Genomic DNA, 23,956 nt, shown 5'->3' with positions numbered 1-23,956 from the left:
GAAAAAAGTCAAAGTTAAAAAGTTATTATGGTGCATAAACAATGAATCTTGGAACACTGAAAAAAATAAAATAAATTTTTAAAAAGTTATCATGGAATATGTTGTATTAAACCTCTAGTTGTAATGGCAGGTGGGTTTAAAAAATTTAAAAGAATAAGAATCGTGAGAACGAATTAAAAAAGAAAAGTTGTATCTATGAAATATACTTGCTTTAGGACAATACAGGGAGCTTAATATATTGTTTTCCCCTGATGTTGGGGTTTTTCTGTTTTATGGGGAACCTGTGGTGGTTTTCCTCTCATTTTTTGGCTTGCCTTCTGGGGGGAGGGGCTGCTGCATTGTTCTCCTGTCAGTCTTACTTAGGTTGAGTGGCCCTGCAAGTTATCAAGGGGCTGGGCTCTGTGGAAACTGGTTTTTCAGGCTTTTGTTCTCTGGAGGTTTTTGTTCTTTGGCGACTTTTTGCAGCTTTTCAGGGGGTCAGAGTAAAGAAAGAATCTGTCTGCACCCAGACCTCTGCCTCAGAGAGAAGCCTCAGACTGTTCCCCTCTGGGTGGTCCAGAACACACAGACTCCCCCTCTGCAAACTCCACCGCAACCTCCAACAGGTGCTGTACACCCCCAGCCACTGTCCCAGTGTCACCTGAGGCCCCAGCTTGTCTCTACATCTCCCGTGCCACTAAAACTGTGAGTGATATTGGTCCAGCTGCTTCCAGTGGCTGCCTTTGCCGGGACTGCTGTCTGGATTCAGGCCCATGGCCAGGTGTGCTCAGACGGAGTGGTCACGCACTTCACAAAAGGCCGCCAGTGAGGGATCCCAACCAGAGATCATGCCAGGTTCCCTCAGGTGCAGGCTGGGAACGTTCAGATCCCACGGCCAGTCATGGAAGGCTGTGGTCCCAGAGACCACTGGCTGGCACCCATACCAGGCTGTCTCACGTGCAGGCGGAAATGTGCTAGACCCCGTGGTCACTCAGGTGTCAGAAGGCAGCTGTCTTAGAGACCGCCAGCCCATGCCCACGCCAGGCTCTCTCAGGTGCAGGTAGAAGGGGGGGTGCGTCCAGCTGACAGTGGTGGTGCAAGCAGCGGAAAGCTTCGAGCTCAGGGACCATGGACTGGAGACTCCACCAGACTCTCTCTAGCATGGATGGTCACTGGCGGTGGCTGTCCTGGGCCCATGGGCTTAGGCCCATGCCTGTGACTGCCCGATTTCACCAGTTGCCCCTTAAGATCTTTTGCTCTTTTTGAGTGCTTTTAACCAGACTCCAAGTTAATGCTTGTCCCCAACCACAGGGCACTTTCATTTTGGGGTATTACTTTCCAAAGGGTTCCTTCTGGTGGCTCCTTCCCCCTTCTGTTTATCCTCCAAAAGAAGTGTATACACCAAAGAAGTGTATAATATTACATCTCAGAGTGATTTCATGAGTGTTCAGTGTATTCTGGTAGATATTTAGCTCACTTTAGGGAACCAGTTGAAACAGGGTCTCCTACTTCTCTGCGATCTTGCCCCTCCTCCTATGATTCAACAGTCTTATACAATACCCAGTGCTCATTACATCACATGCCCTCCTTAATGTCCATCTGCCCTCCTCCCCTCCAGCAACCCTGTTTGTTTCCTATGATTAAGAGTTTCTTATGGTTAGTCTCTCTCTCTCATTTTATCTTTTTCTCTCTTCCTCTATGATCCTCTGTTTTGTTTCTTAAATTCACCTATCAGTGAGATCACATGATAATTGTCTTTCTCTGATTGACTACTTTTGCTTAGCATAATAACTTCTAGTTCCAACCATATCATTGCAAGTGGTAAGATTTCATTCTTTTATGGCTGCATAATATTACATTGTGTGTACACACACACACACACATATGCATACACACACACACACACACACACACACACACACACATATATATGCCATATCTTTATCCATTCATCTGTTGATGGACATCTGGTCTCTTTACATAGTTTGGCTATTGTGGACATTGCTCCTTTAAACATTGGGGTGCAGATGCCCCTTCAGATCACTATATTTGCATCTTTGGGGTAAACACCGAGTAATGCAGTTGCTGGTTTGTAGGGTAGCTCTAGTTTCAACTTTTTGAGGAACCTCCATACTGTTTTCCAAGGGAGAATGAATCTTAAGCAGGCTCATGCTCAACACAGAGCCCGACACAGGGCTCAGTCTCAAAACCCTGAGATCATGACCTGAACTGAAATCAAGTGTTTAACGCTTAACTGACTGAGCCACTCAGATGCCCCAAGCACACCACTTTTAAATGGTAGTTTGTTCCTGAGGAAGAGAGGGTATAGGTCAAAAGAAGTCCCAGCATTTCAAGTTTAGATGTTCAAGAGAATGAAAACTAATGCCACTGATAAAATTAAAACTGGGAGTCAGCAATTATTTGCATAGGATATTGAGTTGAAAGTGATGGCGGGGCATTAAGGAGGAAGTATCTGCAGGAGATGCAGGCTTGGAGCTCAGGTAAGAAGTCAAAACCAGATATTAATAGAGCTGTGAGATTGGAAGCAGGTGGAACCCAGAGAGTGAGTTGAGAGCCAAGATCAGGTCTTGGGGTTCAGAATGACTAGCAGTGGTGTCCCCTGTCCTCATTTCCAGCTAATGGGAAAGCCACACTGATAGGCTTGATAGGCCTAAAAACATAAAATTTAGCATGCATAGATATGAGCCACTGGGATATTTACAAGTCCTATTGCAAACTCTACTCTTGGACAATTTGATTATTGACATTTTTTTCTTTTATTATGTTATGTTACTCACCATACAGTATGCCATTAGTTTTTGATGTAGTGTTCCAAGATTCATTGTTTATGTATAATACCCAGTGCTCCATGCAATATGTACCCTCCTTCTTTTAAAAATTTTTAAAAGTTTTTCATTTATTTATTTGATACAGAGATCACAAGTAGGCAGAAAGGCAGGCAGAGAGAGAGGAGGAAACAGGCTCCCCGCTGAGCAGAGAGCCCGATGTGGGGCTCGATCCCAGGACCCTGAGATCATGACCGGAGCCGAAGGCAGAGGATTTAACCCACTGAGCCACCCAGGTGCCCCAATATGTGCCCTCCTTAATACCCATCATTGGCCCAACCCATCTCCCCACCCCCTTCCCCTTTAAAACCCTCTATTTCCCGGAGTCCATAGTCTCTCATGGTTCATCTCCCCCTCCAATTTCCCTGCCTTCATTTTTCCCTTCCTTCTCCTAATGTCCTCCATGCTATTCCTTATGTTCCACAAATAAGTGAAACCATATGATAATTGACTTTCTCTGCTTAACTTATTTCACTTAGCGTAATCTCCTCCAGTCCCACCCATGTTGATGCAAAAGTTGGGTATTCATCCTTTCTGATGGCTGAGTAATATTTCATTGTTTATATGGACCATAGCTGCTTTATTCATTCAGGCATCCATCAAAATCCTAGAGGAGAACATGGGCAGTAACCTCTTCAACATCAGCCACAGCAACTTCTTTCAAGACACATCTCCAAAGGCAATGGAAACACAGCAAAAATGAATTTCTGGGACTTCATCAAGATCAAAAGCTTCTGCACAGCAAAGGAAACAGTCAACAAAACTAATAAGCAACCCACGAAATGGGAGAAGATATTTGCAAATGACACTGCAGACAAAGGGCTGATATCCAAGATCTATAAAGAACTTCTCAAACTCATCAGCCAAAAAACACATAATCATGTCAAAAAATGGACAGAAGACATGAACAGACAGTTCTCCAAAGAAGACATACAAATGGCTACCAGACACATGAAAAATTGTTCATCATCATTAGCCATCAGGGGAATTCGAATCAAAACCACATTGAGGGGCGCCTGGGTGGCTCAGTGGGTTAAAGCCTCTGCTTTCGGCTCAGGTCATGATCCCAGGGTCCTGGGATCGAGCCCCGCATCGGGCTCTCTGCTCGGCAGGGAGCCCGCTTCCTCCTCTCTCTCTCTGCCTGCCTCTGCCTACTTGTGATCTCTGTCTGTCAAATGAAATGAATAAAATCTTTAAAAAAAAACAAAACCACATTGAGATACCACCTTACACCAGTTAGATTATGGACATTTTAAATTACAAATTTATGTATATCCTCTTTTAAAAGTTTTTCCAATGAGGCACCTGGGTGTCTCAGTGGGTTAAGCCTGTGCGTTTGTCTTAGGTCATGATCTCAGGGTCCTGGGATTGAGCCCTGCATCAGGCTCCCTGCTGAGAGAGGGAGCTTCCCCCTCTCTCTCTGCCTGCCACTCAGCCTACTTGTGATCTCTCTCTGTGTGTCAAATAAATAAATGAAATCTTTTCCAAAAAAAAGTGTTGCCAGTGTCAGTTATACTTCAATTTTTAAAATATGCAAAAAATTTTATTTTCCAATCTTATTTGTGACAAACCGTCTAATTATCTTCTTGGCTTGTGTGACTCCCTTCTGTTAATCACTTTAACCAATAAAGTAACATCTTTCCTTCTGCTGTTGAGGTTGATTCTTTCTTGATAGTCAGTGTTCAGGTATTCCAGGCTAATGTGAATGAGCCTTCCTTGGTACATTTTAATGCACAATGAAGCTGACAAAGTCCAAGACTACTAAAATATTATAACTCCATGTGATATTTTAAAATAAATCTTACCGTCAAGAAACACTGATTATATGATTCTGAAAGCAAAGTCTCCTTTGCAATTTTATAGCAAAACTATCCTCTGTGCTCTACTCTCCCTCTCTGGGGAGCATATCTGTGCAAGAATCTGAAACCTCCAGTTTCTTCCACAGGAACCGGGAACAAGAATGAGGACAAGCTCAATAATGGAGAACATCAAGGGATAGACCCAAAAATAGTGTCATCTACTCCTGGACTCAGAGTAAGAAACACCTTTATATGACATTGTCCAGAATCTTAAATTAGAGAAATCTCAAGACAAGCCCTTGAGGATAGGGAGTACTACTCCTAGACTGTGAGCTTGCTGGACACAGGAAACCTGTGCCTAATGAGAGACCCTATATCTGCACTGACCACAGTCACAGTCAGAGCAAGAGCTTCTGGCAGAGATACTCTCTGACCCATCATCTTTGAAGTCATGCTAGTGAAAAGTCTTACCTCCATCCCAACTACAGAAAACATTTCAGCCAAAGTTCCAACATGATAGCATCAATGGATTCACCAGAGAAATAAGCTCTACAAGTGAAGGGCCTGTGAAAATGGTTTTTCTCAGAATACATCCCTCATCCAGTATTGAAAGATCCACACCAATGAGAGACCCTGTCATTATCCCCAGTGTGACAAGACCTTCTGTGGGAGCTCCAACCTCATTAAGGACCAGTGAATCCACTCTGGCAAATATATGTCTATGGGGAGTATGGCAAGGGCTTTATAGTCAGCTCTGTGCTGCTAGCTCACCAAATACTGCATACCGCACTGAAGCCCTACATCTGTCCCCAGTACATGAAGGCTCTGGGGATGGGTAGAAGCTGATATTCTACAAGAGGATTCACACAGGTGAGCAGCTTCTGCTGCTTTAACTGTGTGACAGCTTTAGTCGGAAGACCTCCCTCATCTAGTACATCCATCTACAAACAGGGGGGAAGCCTTACAGGTGTGAGGAGTATGGGGAGAGCTTCAGCCTCTGCACCAAGCTCAAACACCATGTGGCTTGTCACAAGCCCCAGGCACCACCTGAGGGCACTAGCCCTTCTAGTCCTCCCTCTGCTAGAGCTGAGCAGAAGCCCCAGGTCCTTCATGTCCCTTCAACAACCTCCTTTTCTTTATCTTGCCCCCTCCACCACAGTGATCGATGTTCCCACCCCATTCAATCTCCAACCTCTAATCATGCCCATCTTCTTCAGACTCCTCCCCCACACCATCCTTTTACCTCCTTTATGCCTCCATTTTCTGTACCCAGTATTTATCAGCCCTCCCTCATTCCTCCTCCACTCACCCCTTCCCCAGCTCTCCCTCTGCCCCAGGGATTCCTGCAAAGTCCAGACTCCCAAGTTCACCCTCCACAGATGAACCAGAAGCAGCAATGGTGCCAAGTTTTCCTGTTCTGAGTGTGGGAAGAATTTCCCAGCCAGTGGCATGCTTCTCCATACAGGTGAGCAGCCTTATATCTGCTCTGAATTTGGGAAGTGCTTCACCCAGAGCTCCTTTCTGATCCAGCTTAGAAAGCTCCATTAAGCAGAAAGGCCACACTTGGATTTGAGTGTGGCCGTGGCTTCAGTCAGCATGTCCACTTGATTAGTCACCCAAAAGATGCACACAGAGGAATAGCCATTTGCAGTACGGGGGTCTTCAGTGTGGGAAATCTTTCAGCCAGAGGTCTAACCTTGCCGGATGAACCCATGTGGTGTGGTCCTAGATGAGCCCTTTGATAGCCTGGCAGGTAGACCTGTAGATCAGTGATTCATTTCCTTCTCTATCCATACCCTTATGAAAGTCTTATTCTGCTATCTGTCTTCCTCAGAAATGGTGAGGGGTTTTGCTTTGCTCAGTTCAGCCCTGCTTTGTTTTGTTTTTCCTGAATTCCTCTCCCTTCCCTCAACTTCACAGTTTACAGAAGGACTTAGATGGTAAGCAAAAGTATGTTACTGAAATATGGGTATATTCTCAGTATGGACAAGGATATTAAGTGACATCTTAATATCAGTGATTAATAAATTATTTCTCTGTGCTTTAAAAAATCATTTTATTTGTTGGTTCTCCCAACAGTGTGCTATTAAAAGTGGGGGAAAAAAGTTGAGCTACCCTGTGAGAATTCAGACTGCATAGATGTCCTTAAATGCATCAGTCATCCAGTTTCTAAGCCCTAATCTTGATTCCTCTTTCTGCTGTAGCTCAAGTCCCACCAAGCACCACATCCTATTTGTTCTGCTTCAGAAAGTCTTCTTACCTTTGTCCCCACCTCTCAGTTGCCAGTGCTACTGCCTTAAATGCAAACTCTTGTCATCATTTTCCTGGATTATACGAAAGACTCCTAATCAACCTCCCCTGCTTCCAGTCTCTGCATTCTGGTTCATCATCCATATAATCCACCAGTTAGAGTCCTCACTTAAACCCCAGACTCCAATACTAAATCTGATGTCATTCCTCTGCTTAAAAGCATTCGTGCCTGCCACCCCATCCACAAACATGGCCTATAAAATAGAGTTCAAATGCTTCAGCACACCTTACATGGCTTCTCACTTGGCTTTGTCCTACCTCCACAGATTTAGTGGCCATGGCATTCACGCCTCTTGCACTTGTTTTATTTCCAACTACCCCTTTTCTGTGACCTAAACGTGTCCTACTTATCATATGAGTCCCAACTCCATTGAAAGCTTTCCCAAACTCTCATATCATACTTGGTATGGTAACTCATACAGCAGCATGACAAACCATCATGACTGTCTGGTCACATGGCTGTCTCCTCTAGTAGACTGAGCTCCATGAGAGCCAAGACTCAGGCACAGTGCTTGACTCATAGTAGATACTCAATAAATATTAATTAAATAAGGAACCACTTCCAGTTGCTCAAGTTTTTTTTAAAGATTTTATTTATTTACTTGTCAGAAGAGAGAGAGAGAGATAGCACACACAAGCAGGCAGAGTGGCAGGCAGAGGCAGAGAGAGAAGCAGGCTCCCTGCCGAGCAAGGAGCCCGATGCAGGACTCGATCCCAGGATCTTGGGATCATGACCTGAGCCAAAGGCAGAGGCTTAACCGACTGAGCCACCCAGGCGTCCCAAGTTGCTCAAGTCTTTTATCCTAAAACTTGGGTTTCTTTTACTCTTCTTGTCCTCTCAAGTGACAAAATGGATATATTTGGAAATTTAACCAAAATGCTCACATCCTATTTATGTCTTCCTAGTCCATGTGCCTGCCATTCAATCATTCCATGGTTATTTTTATAGTGATACCAGAGAAAAACAACTGAAAACAACACTGTTTACTTGGGTCCAGTGCATTTCATCCACACATTTGTAATAATGAGATTACTAAAATTTACAGGATGATCTCATCAAATTTTTAGCAGCATCAGTGATAGTGCCAAAAGGCCTTCAAGTTATCTTCAATAATCAGCATTTTTGATGGCAAAATACTTGAGATTAATAAGTCACTATTATAGGATCTCTTTACCAGCTGGCCTAGTGAATACAGCACATAGGATATGAGATGAAGATCTCATGGGAACAACTCCATACACTTGGCCTGTGGTATAACTTCAGCCTGGGCTCAAGTTACACAATTAATGAGACCAGCTGAGCACAAGAGTGCCTGCCTCAGCTAAAAACCTCCGTGTTCCCAGAATTAGATACAGATTTCAGAAAAATCAGGTCACAGTTATAGATTTATTTTTATGTATGATGTTACATTATTATGAAATGCAAGAAGAAAATAAAAGTATAGACTCAACCATTAAACTTTTAGCAAGTTGGACTACATCTTAATCCATACTTTATTCTATTAATTTAATCTTAAATAACTCTGGACTCACTTCAAGTGCCCATTAAGTTTCATCTACAAAATAAGGCAAAAAGTTTCAATAAAACAGACCATAGTACAGAAATTACGAATTCACTGGTAAACATTTAGCAATAGGATGTAGTTTCACAGAAATGTTTAGCAATTAATGAAGACTTAAAACCCTAATTTTTCATCATTTTATGTAACTGAAATGTCTAAGGGTACAGACATTTCTCAATTCTGGTACATCGTGATCCAGGGGTTGAGATATTATCAACAAGGCTTGGTCTATCCCTGTCTTTCAGGTCTGCTCTGAAATCTGGCTTCAGTATTGGCTTCAATATAAGGTTCCAGCCTGAAGCCCTAGCAACTCCAGGTCCAGTTGAAGTACTACTACATCTCAGTATCCAAGAAATAAGTCCCCAAATTGGGACTCATGGACATGTAGCCCTACCAAACCCAATACTGTGGTTAGGAGGACAGAATGTTCTGGTTTGTCTAAGCCTGGATCATGTTGCCCCTCTTGAAGCTGGAGGATGGAGTCAACACCACCAGAACTAAGAACTGAAAATGAGAAGGTGGTAGTGATTTTGCAAAGAAAACACAGGTTGGGGGCACCTGGGTGGCTCAGTGGGTTAAAGCCTCTACCTTCGGCTCAGGTCATGATCTCAGGGTCCTGGGATCGAGCCCCGCATCAGGCTCTCTGCTAAGCGGGAGCCTGCTTCCCTTCCTCTCTCTCTGCCTGCCTCTCTGCCTACTTGGGATCTCTGTCTGTAAATAAATAAATAAAATCGTAAAAAAAAAAAAGAAAGAAAGAAAACCCAAGTTGTTATTACCAGAAGAAACCATATGTTGGGCAGAGACACAAAACAATAGATGGCCATTATAACAAGGTTCACCTGCTCCAAGGGCAAAGGGAGCCAATAACCCCTTTTTAGACCCTGTCATCCTATCGTCATTAGCCTACTAGTGAGTTCCACCCTGATTCTGACTTATCTCTAAATCCCTTCACAGTTCATCTTCACTAACTCATATCCTGTATCCTCACTTTCTGGGACAATTCTAATTTCAGATATCCTGTCTTAAGCCTCCCCATAAACAAAATTTATATTTAGTAAATTAGACATTGGACTGATCTTTGCTTTGGACAATTTGGTCATGGTATGTAGAGTCCCAGGAAAGACATACAAAAGAAAATGACATGGTATTGTTGCTCCGCACCCTCAGACAGCTGAGGCATGTCTGAAAAGGGGCTGGGATGCTGCCCACTGGGGTTTACTTAACAACTGGTAGGTTTGTTCTCCCACCTGCCTAAAACAAAGGAAAACCTAAACCTCTAGAAACTAAAGCTTTGGAAGCAGCCCAATTACTTGATTGTATGCGAGACACCTTAAGAAATAATGGTGGCTGGGCGCCTGGGTGGCTCAGTGGGTTAAGCCACTGCCTTCGGCTCAGGTCATGATCTCAGGGTCCTGGGATCGAGTCCCACATCGGGCTCTCTGCTCAGCAGGGAGCCTGCTTCCCTCTCTCTCTCTCTGCCTGCCTCTCTGTCTACTTGTGATCTCTGTCAAATCAATAAATAAAATCTTAAAAAAAAAAAAAAAGAAAGAATGGTGGCTACAAAGACCAAAAGAGCTGCTCTGCACCACCTCTACACAGATCAGCTAGGAAAGTGCATACTACCTAAATGTAAGGCTGAGTACTAGTCAGGTGCTCCACATGGAGGCAACAGTAGCAGAGGATGGCAGCATCTCTCAGGGCCTTCACCCAGTACCAGCAAGAAAAATTCTTCACAGAAACTTCCAAGTTGAGACAAAGGGATGGGAGTACCCAGGCAATAGTTTGGCTATGACCAGCAAAACCCTGAGTGGAGAGAGGAGAGCCTAGAATGTTTCAAGTAAAAACACTTTTGGTCATTTGCTTTCTCCAAAAGCCATTATCATAAGCTGAGGGGACTGTATGTTGAGGGAGATGCCAAGTAACTTGTACTGGAATAAGGCCCATCTTGTCAGCAGCAAGTCCAAATTCCAACTGTGAAATAGCAGTCATGGGAAGAATTCCATTATAGCTCAGTAAGGGCTCTGGAATAAGTTAGAAGCACTATGAACATTTGACTGTTCAACAAGGTTACTTAAAAAAAAAGCCTCAGATGGGGCGCCTGGCTGGCTCAGTGGGTTAAAGCCTCTGCCTTCTGTTCAGGCCATGATCCCAGGGTCCTGGGATCGAGCACCGCATGGGGCTCTCTGCTCAGCAGGGAGCCTGCTTCCCCCTCCTTCTCTGTCTGCTCCTCTGCCTACTTGTGATCTCTGTCTGTTAAATAAATAAATAAAATCTTTGAAAAAAAAAAGCCTCAGGAAAAAAAAAGCCTCAGAAAGTTAAGTAGAAGCTAGTGTTCAATTTCAAACCAACAGAATGAATGGCTACAGACCCCTTTTCTAAAAATGTATATTTCTCATTTTTCTTTTATATATCCAGATTAAATATAAAAATTCATTTTTCTTTTATATATTAAATTAATATTATGTACATCAGTCCTGGTCAAAGCTAGAGGCATCCTATTGGATTATAGTCCTACAAAAGCATTTATATAGGGTTAACTAATGTAATATGTTTGAAGCATTCAATAAAAACATATTTTTAGAACAACAACTTCATGCCAGTTTCTGTGCTAGTACAGAGGACAGAACAGTGAACCAGGCAGAAATTAGCCCTGCACTATCATGTAGCTTTCTAGTGACCTACTTTGATACAGAGCTTATACAGGTCTCACTAAGCTTTCTTCTTTTTCCTCCAAGTAATCAGATTTTTCAGACTGAAATAATATACTTAACAGTAGACACATGTCAAGTCTGTGACTACCCAGTATCTTTGTAATATTCTTTTTATATTTGGGGATTTTCTCCAAGATAGAATTCCTGCCTCCTTAAGGCAGAACTCAATTTCCCAGGCTTTCTTGAATCTAAAGTATAGGCAATGACCTAGCTATTGTAAACTGGGGAGCACATGATTCTCTGATTCAGAAGACATCAATTCAAAGATGCAAGCTTCATGAAGAATCCACTTTCCAGAAGATGTTAGGGTAGAAGGATCTGGCTTTCCAGAGCACCATGGTGAAGTTTTTGGCATCCGGAGTCCAATACAAATTGTGGTGGTGTCTCATAGCAGCTGGCCCACAGAATAGTTTGTTTCTGGCTGCACAGATTACTGGTCTCTCTGGCCATACCAGAGACACTGTGAGCTACCTAAGATTTTCAATTGCTTATCTTTTTAAAACCAATTAGAGTAAGTTCTGTTCTTTGCAAAGAACTGTGACTAATAAATATACTGAGCTACTGTTTTATGCCAGACACTAAGGTGCATATTCCTGTTACTTTAATTTCATAAGCTTCTTTTAAGGTATAAATTATTATATATTGTACAGATGAAAAAACTGAGATTCAAAAGCCACTTAATTCATTTTACACATAGTCACTAAAGACCAACTGTGTGTCAGCCACCGGGAATAGAGTATTAGAGGAAATAGCTCCCTGCAACTATAAAAAGAATGGCGTATTGGTTTTTTTAAGCATCTCTTACCAAAATAAGAGGTACCAAATAGCAGCTGTCTAGAGAGAAGGACCTCATGCTTAGTAAGGCCTCACTTTAAATATAGAAAACCCCTAAAAATAGCCACCCATGTTAGAGACTCAACAGGTGATTGGCCCAAAAAGAGGGGAGGAGAATCTAGGCCTCCCTGAAGGAGAGCAAAAGGACAGTGCAGTTTCCAGCTTCTCTCACCCACCACAATGGCTCTGCCTCTGAGGTCCTTGAGTCGGGGCTTGGCAAGTGCAGCAAAGGGGGACCACGGAGGGGCAGGAGGTGAGTTTGGCTGAGACCTGATCCTATGGCTTGCCTACCTGTACCCCTCTCCCACCTCTTTGGCCTTCGAGGGTCCAATGACACCTCCACAGACCAACGCTCCCACTCTGACCTTCAGAGGCCCTGGCCTCCCCACTTCTCTCTCATCTCTGCTTCCCCCCTCCTTCTGTAGCCAACACCTGGCGCCTCCTGACCTTTGTTTTGGCACTGCCGAGCGTGGCCCTCTGCACCCTCAACTCCTGGCTCCACGCGGGCCACCACGAACGCCCTAAGTTTATCCCCTACCACCACCTCCGTATCCGCACCAAGGTACGCTGGTCTGAGGCCTCTGCCCCAGGGTGGGAGCGAGGGTCAGGTGGGCAAAGGGTGCTGAGGTGGGGGTAGGGGACGGACGCAGAACCCCTCAGCCTGGACCGCGCTGACAATCCGCTCTCCCTCTCTTCACAGCCCTACTCCTGGGGAGACGGCAACCACACTCTTTTCCACAATCCCCGTGTCAACCCTCTGCCCACCGGCTATGAACAGTCCTGAGACCCTGGAAGATGTCACCAGGTGCAATAAAGGTGGAAGCTATGTGTCCGCAGCCTCCTTGGGACCGCGGGGTGGGGGTGTGGGTGCGTCAGAATAGCTCTACTGGGTGCAGATGTACAGTGCAGTCTGTGCTCTACTTATTCTTCCCAAGGCCATGATTTGGGAGGTCCTGGAGAGAATGTCCTTGATGACTAGGTGGGAGATCCCTATCCATTCCTTTTCGCTCACCTATTAATAATTAGGGTTCTGGGCTATAAAGGTCTTTCACATAACACTGAATCCTCACAGTATCTCTGGGAGCAAGAGGAGGAACTTCTTCTTCTCTAGAGGAGGAACTGAGATTCTCAGAGATTAAATTACTTAAATGAGGCCCCTGCTCAGAGGCCCTCTGGGAACTCCAGGCTGCAGATCACTTTTTGCCTGACACACACTGACAGTATCTGTGAATTATGGCTTTCTGGAGACAACCTTGATTCCAAACAGAGGATCTCCAGCCCTATGTGTGAGGCATCATGACCTAATTTTGGATTTGGAATATTTCAGCCATTCTCTATGACCACTCATGATGTGTCTTCTGTATTGGTCTGGGACATCAGACGTTTCTTTTTGGAAAGTCTTTGGGGACCTCCTTCAAGGGGGATAATGGTTCAAACAAGTTCAAGACATTTCATCCCACTCCTAGGACAGTCTGCTCATTTGCCATTACCAAGGATCCTGAAGCCTGTGTTGAACCCCATGAGCAAAACACACATAGAGTTCTTCCTTTGGTTTCTTCCCAGATACTACTCATAGCACCACTAAAAAAAGATTATCTTGGGCCTCAGTCACCTAAAAAAGTGAGAGAATATTTTCTAGGCCCACAAACAGCTTACCCCAATTCTTCCTAGAACAGGACTCAGGTCCCTGAATTAGAGCTCTTTCATAGAAGAAGAATGTGTTATAAACATCCTTATTTAATGAGGCAATTCTTTTGTTTTATTATGTTAGTCACCATATAGTATATCATTAGTTTTAGATGTAGTATTCCATGATTCACTGTTTGCATATAACACCCAGTGCTCCATGCAATAGGGACAATTCTTTATATATATGAAAATTCATGTTGTCTTCATGTTTGGTTCTGGAAAAAGTGGGTTATTACTGAACAACTGACAAATATGTTAAAATATAAAAACCTTTCAATGCCTTGAGAAGTTTGCTTAGCATCCAATAAGTTGCTCAGACCAGCCCAGAACTATACAGAAATTTTTCCCATGGAAGCAGATTTGTAGGCAAAGGCAAAACCAGTCCATGGGGGTAGAGACAAACAGAAAAGTGAATTATTAGGACAAAGGCAAATTTGCGGCCTCACAACTGACATCCTCCCCACTGAATGTGGCAGTGTCTTCAGGTTTGTTATCTAGCATTTCTTTGTACTGACGTTTGCAGAAGCCAAGCTGTGAAAGGAAGTAAATCAGAAGAGCTGGGTAAGAGGATAGGGAAGAAAGCTGGGAGTAGGAAGAAGCTGAGAGAGAAGACAAGAAGGGAAAAAAGCTGACTCGTATTTAGTGTGCCAAAACACTCATGTGAATAACAGCTATCGTGTATTATCTACTGTGTGCAAGCACAGCAGTTATGCAGAGAAGTTATAGTAGAAAAGCATAAATTCATAGGCAGGCCTACACACATACCCCGGCTTCACTTCTGTCTCACTTAAACTACACTGTAATATAGGCATGACTATCATTTCAAAAATGAGGAAACAAGCTCAGAGAAATTGGGCAATTTGTCTCACATTAAAAAGTGAGTAGGATAGAGCCAAAACGTACACACAGACCCACCTGATTCCATTGTCTGAGCTCTTCCCACTTTACTATCCTGTCTCTGGAGGGCTTGGGTTAGATGCTGGTGGTATTGACAGTGGGATGAAAACAGTCACCTTGTACAGGATGGCTGTGATGGGAGCCAAGAGCAGAAGTCCTCCAACAGAGCTTCCCACAATAAGAGGAATAGGATCATAGACCTCATACGCTTCAAACACCATTGCAGTCTGATTTGTGAATGAGAAAGTATCAAACTCTTTGCTGTCTCAGACACTTTAAGGTTCCCCAACTTTTAAGTATCTCCCATCCTTCCTTTGCTATAGTGCCGAGATACAGAAACACTCATGAGCCACAGTAGCCACCAGCCCCAGGGACCACTGACTGAAGCCCGTACTGGACCCGCTCATGTCCAGGCAGATGCCAGCTGTGGAAGGGCACCAGCTGTGGCCATCCTGGGACCATTGGCTTAGGTCCATGCCTGCAGCCACCAGGTCCCCCAAATTGTCCCTTAATTCCCTTTGTTCTGTTTGAGTGCTGTTATCCGTCCTTTCCTGACTTGCAGCCACCAATCGCCAAGTTATTACTGGTCCCCAAGTGCAGGGCACTTTTGCATTGGGCATTACTTTCCACGGCTCAGTTCTGGTGGCTGCCTCCCGCTTCCATTTATCCTCCAATATCTGTCCGTGCACTCCCAACTCCTCTGTACTTCTCCACTGATGATCCTCTGCCCTCATAGAGATCCAGAAGTGTGTAATCTTATATCTCGGGCTGATTTCATGGGTGTTTAGAGTGCTCTGGTAGATATCTAGCTCAATTCAGGGGACTGGTTGAAATAGGGTCCCCTACTCCTCCACCATCTTGCACCTGCCCCTGTTACAGTCATTCTAAGAAATCTTTGTTGCCTTATCTGAAAGCTCATTATGCCATGTTTAAAAATGACACAAAAGCTTTGATAGCTTCATGCCATTATTTTTTTTTAAAGATTTTTTATTTATTTATTTGACAGAGAGAGATCACAAGTAGATGGAGAGGCAGGCAGAGAGAGAGAGGGAAGCAGGATCTCTGCCGAGCAGGGAACCCGATGCAGGACTCGATCCCAGGACCCTGAGATCATGACCTGAGCCGAAGGCAGCGGCTTAACCCACTGAGCCACCCAGGTGCCCGCTTCATGCCATTATTGAACAAAGTTTCAAAATGGACACCAGCCTAGGAAAAAATAGATATCTGACCCAATAAAATCCAGTTTCAATGGTACAGTATTTTCTGGATATATTTTAATTTTGGGATCAGGATCACTCATCCCAGCATTCACACTTCCCTATACTATATGTGGACTGGAGTCTCCTTCAATATTGACTTTGATGAAATTATTCTAAGTTGCAACATTTTACTTCTTCATCTTAATTTTTATGTTTTGACCAAAATTTTTGAGTCATTATCCCATTTTTCTGATTCAGGGATATAGCATAACACAATAGCAACTCTGAAAATATGCAAAGGGAAAAATGTGTTACTTTCATTTTACACAAGAGCCCACTGCAGTCCTTGGAGTCCACGGACAACCGTTAGGAAGATAATATGAAGGATATAGCAAGACTTCTATGAAAGTCACCATTTCAAATATGTGAGTTGTATGGGTTAAAAATTCTTTCTTGCTGTATTTTTTTTTCCTCTAAAACTCAGCACTTAGGAGACGACATGGAACACATTTTGAAAAACAACAATCCAAAGCTGGATTCTCTTAAAGTCTAATCTGGAGACCTACTTCAATCTACTGCATAATAGTTCATTCTTCTGGAGACTCCAAAGGGATTTGGGGACCCTATGATGCTGAAAGAAGGAGACATTTTTCTGTGGCAGTAAAGAGTCGTTTTCTAGCTTCCCCTATAATCTCATGATCAACTGCCTCCCCTTTCTGTGTTTCTAATTAGAACATCCACATGGACCAAACACCTGGGAAGTGGCAGCAACAATGGGATCACTCCAGGGCAGGGAATGACCTGAGATGTGTTGACACCTAGCTCACTAACAGACACCACTTTGAACTTTATGCTAAGATGGATGGTGTAATAGTAACAATGACCATACTGGGGGCAGCAGATCTCTGATCTAGGAGTTCAAAGTGCCTCCCAATCACTAACCATATGCAAATAATATCCCCTTCCCTCTATCCTAGGATTTGTAAGAAACACCAGTGTATTGCTTCATTCAAATGATCTTTCCACAAAGAGGGCTTTTTTTTTTTTTTTTTTTTTTTTTTGGTTTTGGTTTTTGGGTTTTTTTGCAATACAGGATCTTTTTTTTTTTTTTAATTTATTTTCAGCGTAACAGAATTCATTGTTTTTGCATCACACCCAGTGCTCCGTGCAATACGTGCCCTCCTTCATACCCACCACCTAGCTCCCCCAACCTCCCACCCCCCGCCCCTTCAAAACCCTCAGATTGTTTTTCAGAGTCCATAGTCTCTCATGGTTCATCTCCCTTTCCAATTTCCCTGAACTCCCTTCTCTCCATTTCCCCATGTCCTCCATGTTATTTGTTATGCTCCGCAAGTAGGTGAAACCATATGATAATTGACTCTTTCTGCTTGACTTATTTCACTCAGCATAATCTCTTCCAGTCCCGTCCATGTTGCTACAAAAGTTGGGTATTCATCCTTTCTGATGGAGCCATAATACTCCATAGTGATGAGGGAGCAGGAGGCTGGCTGAGGACAAAGCAAAAGCTGGCACCTTGCCCCCCCTCTCCACCCGCTCCCCTCGGTAATGTCTGTGACATTCCTCAGGCACCCCTGACTGCCATAAGCAAGAAACAAATAGTTAACTTGCAGAAATCACAATCCTACAAGACAGGAGTCTCCCTTGGTTTACAAATGTCCTAGAGATCTACAAACAAAGAAGTTACCTTATCAATAGCACAATTTCCAGAGGCAAATAACTCAGTTCCTCAAGCCCTGAATAAAGTTAAATTTATTCTAAACCCAAATCTCACTAACAAAGACACTTGATAGCAGAAATGTGAATGGCTTGCCAAAAGACAACATTGATCAAGCCACAAGGCCTCCAGTATCCGGCACCTTGTAGGCCCTCTTTAGCATATGAAAGTTCCATTGAAACCTCCCTTCCCCTCACCTTCCCCCAACCACAAGGTACATAACCTGCCATCTCTCACAACCCAGGGGCTGCAGCTCTTCCTGCCCATGGGTCCTGTCCCCATGCTTTAATAAACCACATTTTGCACCAAGATGTCTCAAGAACTCTTTCTTGGTCATCGGCTCTGGACCTCAGCCCACCGAACCTCACCTAGGTTCTAGAACTTCATCAATAGCGTATATGGACCACATCTTTCTTATACATTCATCCATTGAAGGGCATAATGGTTCTTTCCACCGTTTGGTGACCGTGGCTATTGCTGCTATAAAGATTGGGGTACATATGGCCCTTCTTTTCACTACATCTTCATCTTTGCAGTAAACACCCAGTAGTGCAATTGCAGGGTCATAGGGAAGCTCTATTTTTAATTTCTTGAGGAATCCCCACACTGTTCTCCAAAGTGGCTCAACAACTTGCAATCCCACCAACAGTGGAAGAGGGTTCCCCTTTCTCCACATCCTCTCCAACACATGTTGTTTCCTGTCTTGCTAATTTTGCCATTCTAACTGGTGTAAGGTGGTATCTCAATGTGGTTTTAATTTGAATCTCCCTGATGGTTAGTGATGATGAACATTTTTTCATGTGTCTGATAGCCATTTGTATGTCTTCATTGGAGAAGTGTCAGTTCATATCTTCTGGGAGAAGATATTTGCAAATGACAGTACAGACAAAAGGTTGATATCCAGGATCTATAAAAAACTTATCAAACTCAACACACACAAAACAGATAATAATATAAAAAAATGGGAGCGCCTGGGTGGCTCAGTGGGTTAAGCCGCTGTCTTAGGCTCAGGTCATGATCTCAGTGTCCTAGGATCGAGTCCCGCATCAGGCTCTCTACTCAGCAGGGAGCCTGCTTCCCTCTCTCTCTCTCTCTCTCTCTGTCTGCCTGTCCCTCTACTTCTGATCTCTCTCTGTCAAATAAATAAATAAAATCTTTAAAAAACAATGGGCAGAGGCCTTTTTCTTGCCCCACTCCCACCTGCCACAGTTCCACTAGCTCCTCATCACTGACAGCTTTGACAACTGAGTGAGTAGAATAAGAAGCCAGCTTACGTCAATATAGGGACATAATAACCTCCCCTCTATTTAGCTTTCTTGTCCTGGCCCCAGGATTCAGGGCTGGCCACCATCGAATATTGGTTAAGAGACACCACGAGCATCACTATACAGGACCCATATCCCTAAAAGGCCTTAATTTTAGATCTTTGATTTTTTTTTCCCAAAAAAAGGTACATACCTTGGTTTTGTGTGATGTGTTAATTTGTTAAGGCCAACATTTAAGTACACACTTTTTATAATTATGCCTCAGAATTTTTTCATTCACTGTATCTGAAATCTCAAAAAATTGAAGTGTCCTGGGTTTCTTGATCTCTGAGAGATGCTAGAGGTAGGTGAGCCAAAGTGGCAAGGGGGAAATACTCCTGATGGCTTTCTATTCCTCCCTCCCATTTAGCAATGCTGACAAAGCCTGAAAACCACGTTTACAAATTCTAATGTGTAGACATTTTATTCCCAGTTCAGTTTGGGCAATCTGGACTGAGATTCCTGAGACAAAGCTGATACTGACATTATTTTACTAGGAATAAGGATGAAAGGGAAGCACAGAGCAAATCATGGTTTCTGCATCAAAGCCCACCCTCGAGAAATGGAATTGCAATCCTAACATCAACCTGGATAGTTCAGATGTCAACCTGAAAATTATAGGGAGTCACTAAAGATAGAGGAGGATTGTGGCTTGTTCAGTACTGCATTTTGGAAAGATCATTGGTAGCAAGTGAAGCAAGAGAGACTGGAGCTTGAGTCTATTGTTCATGTATTTCTAAGTAGAAATCCAAACCCATTCCACCCAGGGGCATGTTTAAGATCCTGTTCTGAGGTTTCCAGTTACAGCCTTGACAAGACAAATGGCCCCTCCCAGACAAGGCACTTTGTGTGGACACATTGCATCCTCCCAAGGAGAGAAAGCAGCCTGACCTGAGCCTCACTCACGTTGAACAGTTCTCCCCTGTAGGCCTAACTTAGGTGGGAATAAGAGAGCCAGGAAACTTCTCAGAGGCTATCAGGTCCAACGGACAATAGTAGGTAGTTTCTTATTGGGCAGCTTGAGGGTCTGAAGTCCCATTTTCTGGGACAGTCTGTCCATTTGCTTCCACCATCATTTCCTTATACTGACGCTTGAAGAAGCCAACCTGTGGGGGAGGAAGGAAAAGAAAATTAGGAAACCCAGTGGAAGAGAGGAAAAGAGATGTCTGGGGGGAGAGCGATCACTATTTCTAGAACCCCTACTATTGTTCAAGCACTGCACTAGAATATTTAGCCATACTGTGTCATTTAGATTTTATTTATCTTTTTTTTAGGATTTGTACATTTTGTTTTATGTAAAGTATTTCAGCAGGAAAAAAAAAGAAATCATAAGTAAATGTTGAACTCCAATTAATCATTTGATTGCTGAATTATCTAGGGTTGGAAAGTACTGTTGCTTACAGCTTACTTTAATAGACATCCAAAAAAATAACACGAATAACAAGAATTGCTAGATAGTTAATGGATGGATGCAGAGATACATATGCACTTAAGGAAGGTTGGAAAACTATTTATACTGTAGTTTCTAGGTGGTGGTTACATGGATTTTCAATGTACAACTTAGTTGACTTTTCTGGATGTATGATGGGCTTTAAAACAAAATATTAGGAAAAACTGAATCATACTGAGCATTTGTACCCTACTTTAATCCTCTTCAGTCTAACTTGAACATATCTCCATATAATTTATATATCCATATCATTTTATAGATCTTTTCTAATATTTCTGCCTTGTGGGTAAATACACAAAACTAAAGTTGCTTTTAGATTTTACCAAGATTTGTGAACTGGGTGGAATCACCTTCAGAGTGAGAAATCAGGCCCAGCATGGACAAGACACTGCCTATAGACAGATGGAATCGGTGGTTGTGTCAACACCTGATTCAGGCCACTGCTTTTATGTTGTAATTTGCTGTGAAGGGAAACATGTAGTGAGGGAGATGAGAGTAGAAAAGACAGGAAGAAAAGAGAGGACAAGACAGAGGGAGCAATTAAAGGAGACGTGAAAATCAGATAGAAAAGCACAGATATGGGAGACAGTTGGGGACCAGTGATGTCATAGATGAAAGGGGATGTCTCACATGCAATGACTTGCCAAGACTGTGCACCTATACCCAAGCTGAGCTCTTTCTTACATTATGGAAATAATAGGATCAAATTGCTGATGGTGTCAAGAGCAGGATGGAAACACTCACCTTGTACAGGATGGCTGTGATGAGAGCCAACAGCAGCAGACCTCCCACAGAGCTGCCCACAATGATGGGGATAGGATCGTAGACCTCATACTTCTCCAGCACCGTCTCCATCTGGAGTGGAGATGAACTTATCAGAAGGTATCAGAACTCTTCCTTTCCCAGACTCTTTCTCGGTTCACCAAACTTTAACTCCCTCCCCTCCTTCCCTTTCTCCAAAGGGGGGATATAGAAACACTCATGGGCTTAGGGACAACTCTCCTGCTGATGGACCTTCATCCTTCCTCCCTCCAGGCTTCTGAGCCTCCCACACAGCACCATGGATTTAACATTAGGAGCCCTCCTACTTACAGCCTGGCCACTCCTACCACACAGTCACTACCTGAGTTCTCAAGAATGCCTCCTGTCCTGGAAGCTGGGAATACACGGATCTGTTGAGCGTGATTTCAGCCACAGTCATTACCAATACCTTCTTCTGCAATGTCTGCAATACACAGGGACAGAGCTGGGGAACTAGCCTGAGGAAAAGCCTCAGAGTTCGAGAACTCTCCTGACTTGAGGATGGGCACAGACATATCTGGTACCACCCAAATCCAGGGGAGGGATTCTGCTGTTGGACCCACGCACCTGGCTGACCCAGCCAAAGTTGAGTTTGCCCTTCAGGATGAAGTCAAGTTCCTCCTGAATGCCAAAAGTGGGGAGGTCACAGTGGAACTTCAGGCAGTCAGCAATGGAGCAGTTCTAGGGACAGGAGAAGAATGAAGCTGAGGAGGCAAGAACCACCAGAAATAGGAAGTCTGTCAGGTTTGGGTTGGAGAATAGATGAACAAATATAGGACATATATAAAGATCTCCAACCTAGCAATTGCATTCCCCTATATCTCCCATTGGGCAGCTGGTCCTGCAATGGGAATCCAGGGTCTTTCTCACCAGTACAAGACTCCCTGGAATCTGGGTCATGAAGTCAGGATGCTGGGGAGGTACCCTCTCCGACACACAGGAGAGATTCTGGTGGGAGAGAGAAACAGCCACAGAATGATCAACATTTCACTGGTAAGAGGTTGTGAGGCACTATAGGATCAGACTCTGGAGAGTTAGGAAAGGCAAGTAGACACCTGAGAAGGGGCCACCACAGCCTCATCCCACACAGCCATTCCATTCAGCAGGATAGGAACCCAGAAATTAATGCTGATGGTCACATCTCGCTGACTCAGGTTATTCACCTGCAGAAAATTGAGACAACGTTATTGTGCTCCCAGAAGAATCCAAAATACCACTTCATTCCTGGATATAGCCCTCAGCTCCTCCTTCTCTCTCCCACCAGCTCCCAACATTAGCAGCACCAGGGGAGGGAAGATATGGACACTCCCTGGCTTCTCACACGATAACGATGCTCAGCTTCTTTCTTGCTCTTCTCATCAGAAGTTGAAAAGTTGAAGTACTTTGTAGAATCTTCCTGCCTGGAGAGAGACGGCTTGTTGGTGAGAAACACTCCCAGAGCCTTCCTCAGTTGTGCCCCTGTCTGATGCCAAGGGCTCTGTCGGGCCCCCAGCAGATAATCCCAAGAAAGAATTATGATCCCCACATGCTTCTGCAGCCTTAGCTTCAACTCTTCTCCTATGGCATTTGCCCCAGTCACCCAGAACTGCTAGCTCGTCCTTTGATACCCTGGCACTTTCACATCCCCATAGCTTTGTTCAAGTTCTTTCTTTTGCTTGGAACACCCTTACCCCTCCCCTTCTGGAAATGTTCACTTAAAGGCCCAACTTAAACATGACCTCTCATAACATTTAAACATTTTCCCATGGGGGAAAAAAAAGGTGTTCACATGACTTTCTCCTCTACTAGGTATATGGTTGGCATCTGGCAATGCTTGCAGAGGCTGATGCCAGAACAAATAAGCCTAAGGGGACTCAAGGGAATCATGGTTGGATCCCTCAGGAAAAAATGCAGTGCAAGCCCCTCCACGATGGAATGAAGAAAAAAAGATGTGGCCATCCTGGGGAAGTCAAGTAAGTGTGAGAAAGCACGGTGCATAAACACAAGCCCCTGGAGTGGTCACAAATGTTCCAGCCTCAGGTGGCTTTCTGTGCATCCATCCTTCCATCCATCCATCCATCGCCTGCTTTAGTAAACATTTACCCTATATCTGGCTGTGTATTTGGCTCTGGAGAGTCAACAGTTAACAAGCCATAATCCTTTCCTTCCCAGAGTTAACATCTTAGGTCTCAGTGGAATCAAGCAAACAAGCAGGGGTGCTGCACATTTCACTCGGATGTAGTGTACAGAAGCCTGGCCAGCCATACAGAAATTCCAGGGGCCCCCACAGTTTCCCACAAATGTGACTGTTAGTGTCATGATTAAAAACACAGGCTTGGAACCAGACCACCTGACATTTCTGTCTACCACTTCCTACCCAAGTAACCCAAGGTAAGTTACTTAACCTCTGTGGTTTCTTCCTGTATAACCTGAGGTTGCTAATAATAGTGCCTGTGATAGAGTTGTGATGACATCTGCAGCAATGATATAAATGTTAGAATTTATATTTTCCCTTACTGTGCTAACCTTTATGTTTTTCACTCCAACCCTTTCCCTCTCTGCTTCAGTTTTTTCACTTTAAAATCTTCCAGTTCTAACACTCTTTTCACATTTGAGTAAATCACTCGTCTTCCCCAATCCTTGCAATGGCATAGTAGCATGTGGACATGAGCACAAGCTCCGGAGCCAGCCCATTTGACTGATTCCTGGTTCTGTCACTTACCAGCTAACTGAAAAGAATAAGTTACTTAACCTCTTGATTTCTTTGTTGGTAAAAAAGGGGGGTTAACAATAACCATATCGGGTGCCTGGGTGGCTCAGTGGGTTAAGCCGCTGCCTACAGCTCAGGTCGTGATCTCAGG

At 43.8% G+C, this 23,956-nt stretch overlaps 2 protein-coding genes across 4 annotated transcripts in view; one reads left to right on the top strand and one right to left on the bottom strand.

Annotated features, from left to right (window-relative positions):
- Positions 1 to 12,133: 12,133 nt before the first annotated feature.
- LOC125090669 (cytochrome c oxidase subunit 6A2, mitochondrial) lies at positions 12,134 to 12,869 on the top strand. Its single transcript, XM_047713560.1, has 3 exons — positions 12,134 to 12,294; positions 12,467 to 12,603; positions 12,742 to 12,869. The coding sequence occupies exons 1-3, from the start codon at positions 12,222 to 12,224 to the stop codon at positions 12,823 to 12,825; spliced, it is 294 nt and encodes a 97-aa protein (XP_047569516.1). The 5' UTR covers positions 12,134 to 12,221; the 3' UTR covers positions 12,826 to 12,869.
- Positions 12,870 to 14,066: 1,197 nt separating this feature from the next.
- Positions 14,067 to 23,956, bottom strand: part of LOC125090667 (integrin alpha-D-like) — a 36,396-nt gene continuing 26,506 nt past the window's right edge. The window contains exons 24-30 of one of the 3 annotated variants that reach the window (XM_047713557.1): positions 22,438 to 22,516; positions 22,172 to 22,279; positions 21,987 to 22,064; positions 21,684 to 21,797; positions 21,439 to 21,540; positions 21,060 to 21,170; positions 14,067 to 14,261 (exon numbers count right to left, since the gene is read on the bottom strand). In XM_047713557.1, coding sequence (XP_047569513.1) covers positions 14,148 to 14,261; positions 21,060 to 21,170; positions 21,439 to 21,540; positions 21,684 to 21,797; positions 21,987 to 22,064; positions 22,172 to 22,279; positions 22,438 to 22,516 — 706 coding nt within the window. In that variant the 3' untranslated portion in view covers positions 14,067 to 14,147. Of the gene's footprint in view, positions 14,262 to 19,572; positions 19,972 to 21,059; positions 21,171 to 21,438; positions 21,562 to 21,683; positions 21,798 to 21,986; positions 22,065 to 22,171; positions 22,280 to 22,437; positions 22,517 to 23,956 lie in introns of those variants that run through there. The other 2 variants (XM_047713555.1, XM_047713556.1) reach the window with 2 other exon arrangements.

The sequence above is a fragment of the Lutra lutra genome, chromosome 18 (assembly GCF_902655055.1).
Source record: "Lutra lutra chromosome 18, mLutLut1.2, whole genome shotgun sequence".
Lineage (NCBI taxonomy): Eukaryota > Metazoa > Chordata > Mammalia > Carnivora > Mustelidae > Lutra > Lutra lutra.
This window is presented reverse-complemented; position numbering and strand designations above follow the sequence as displayed.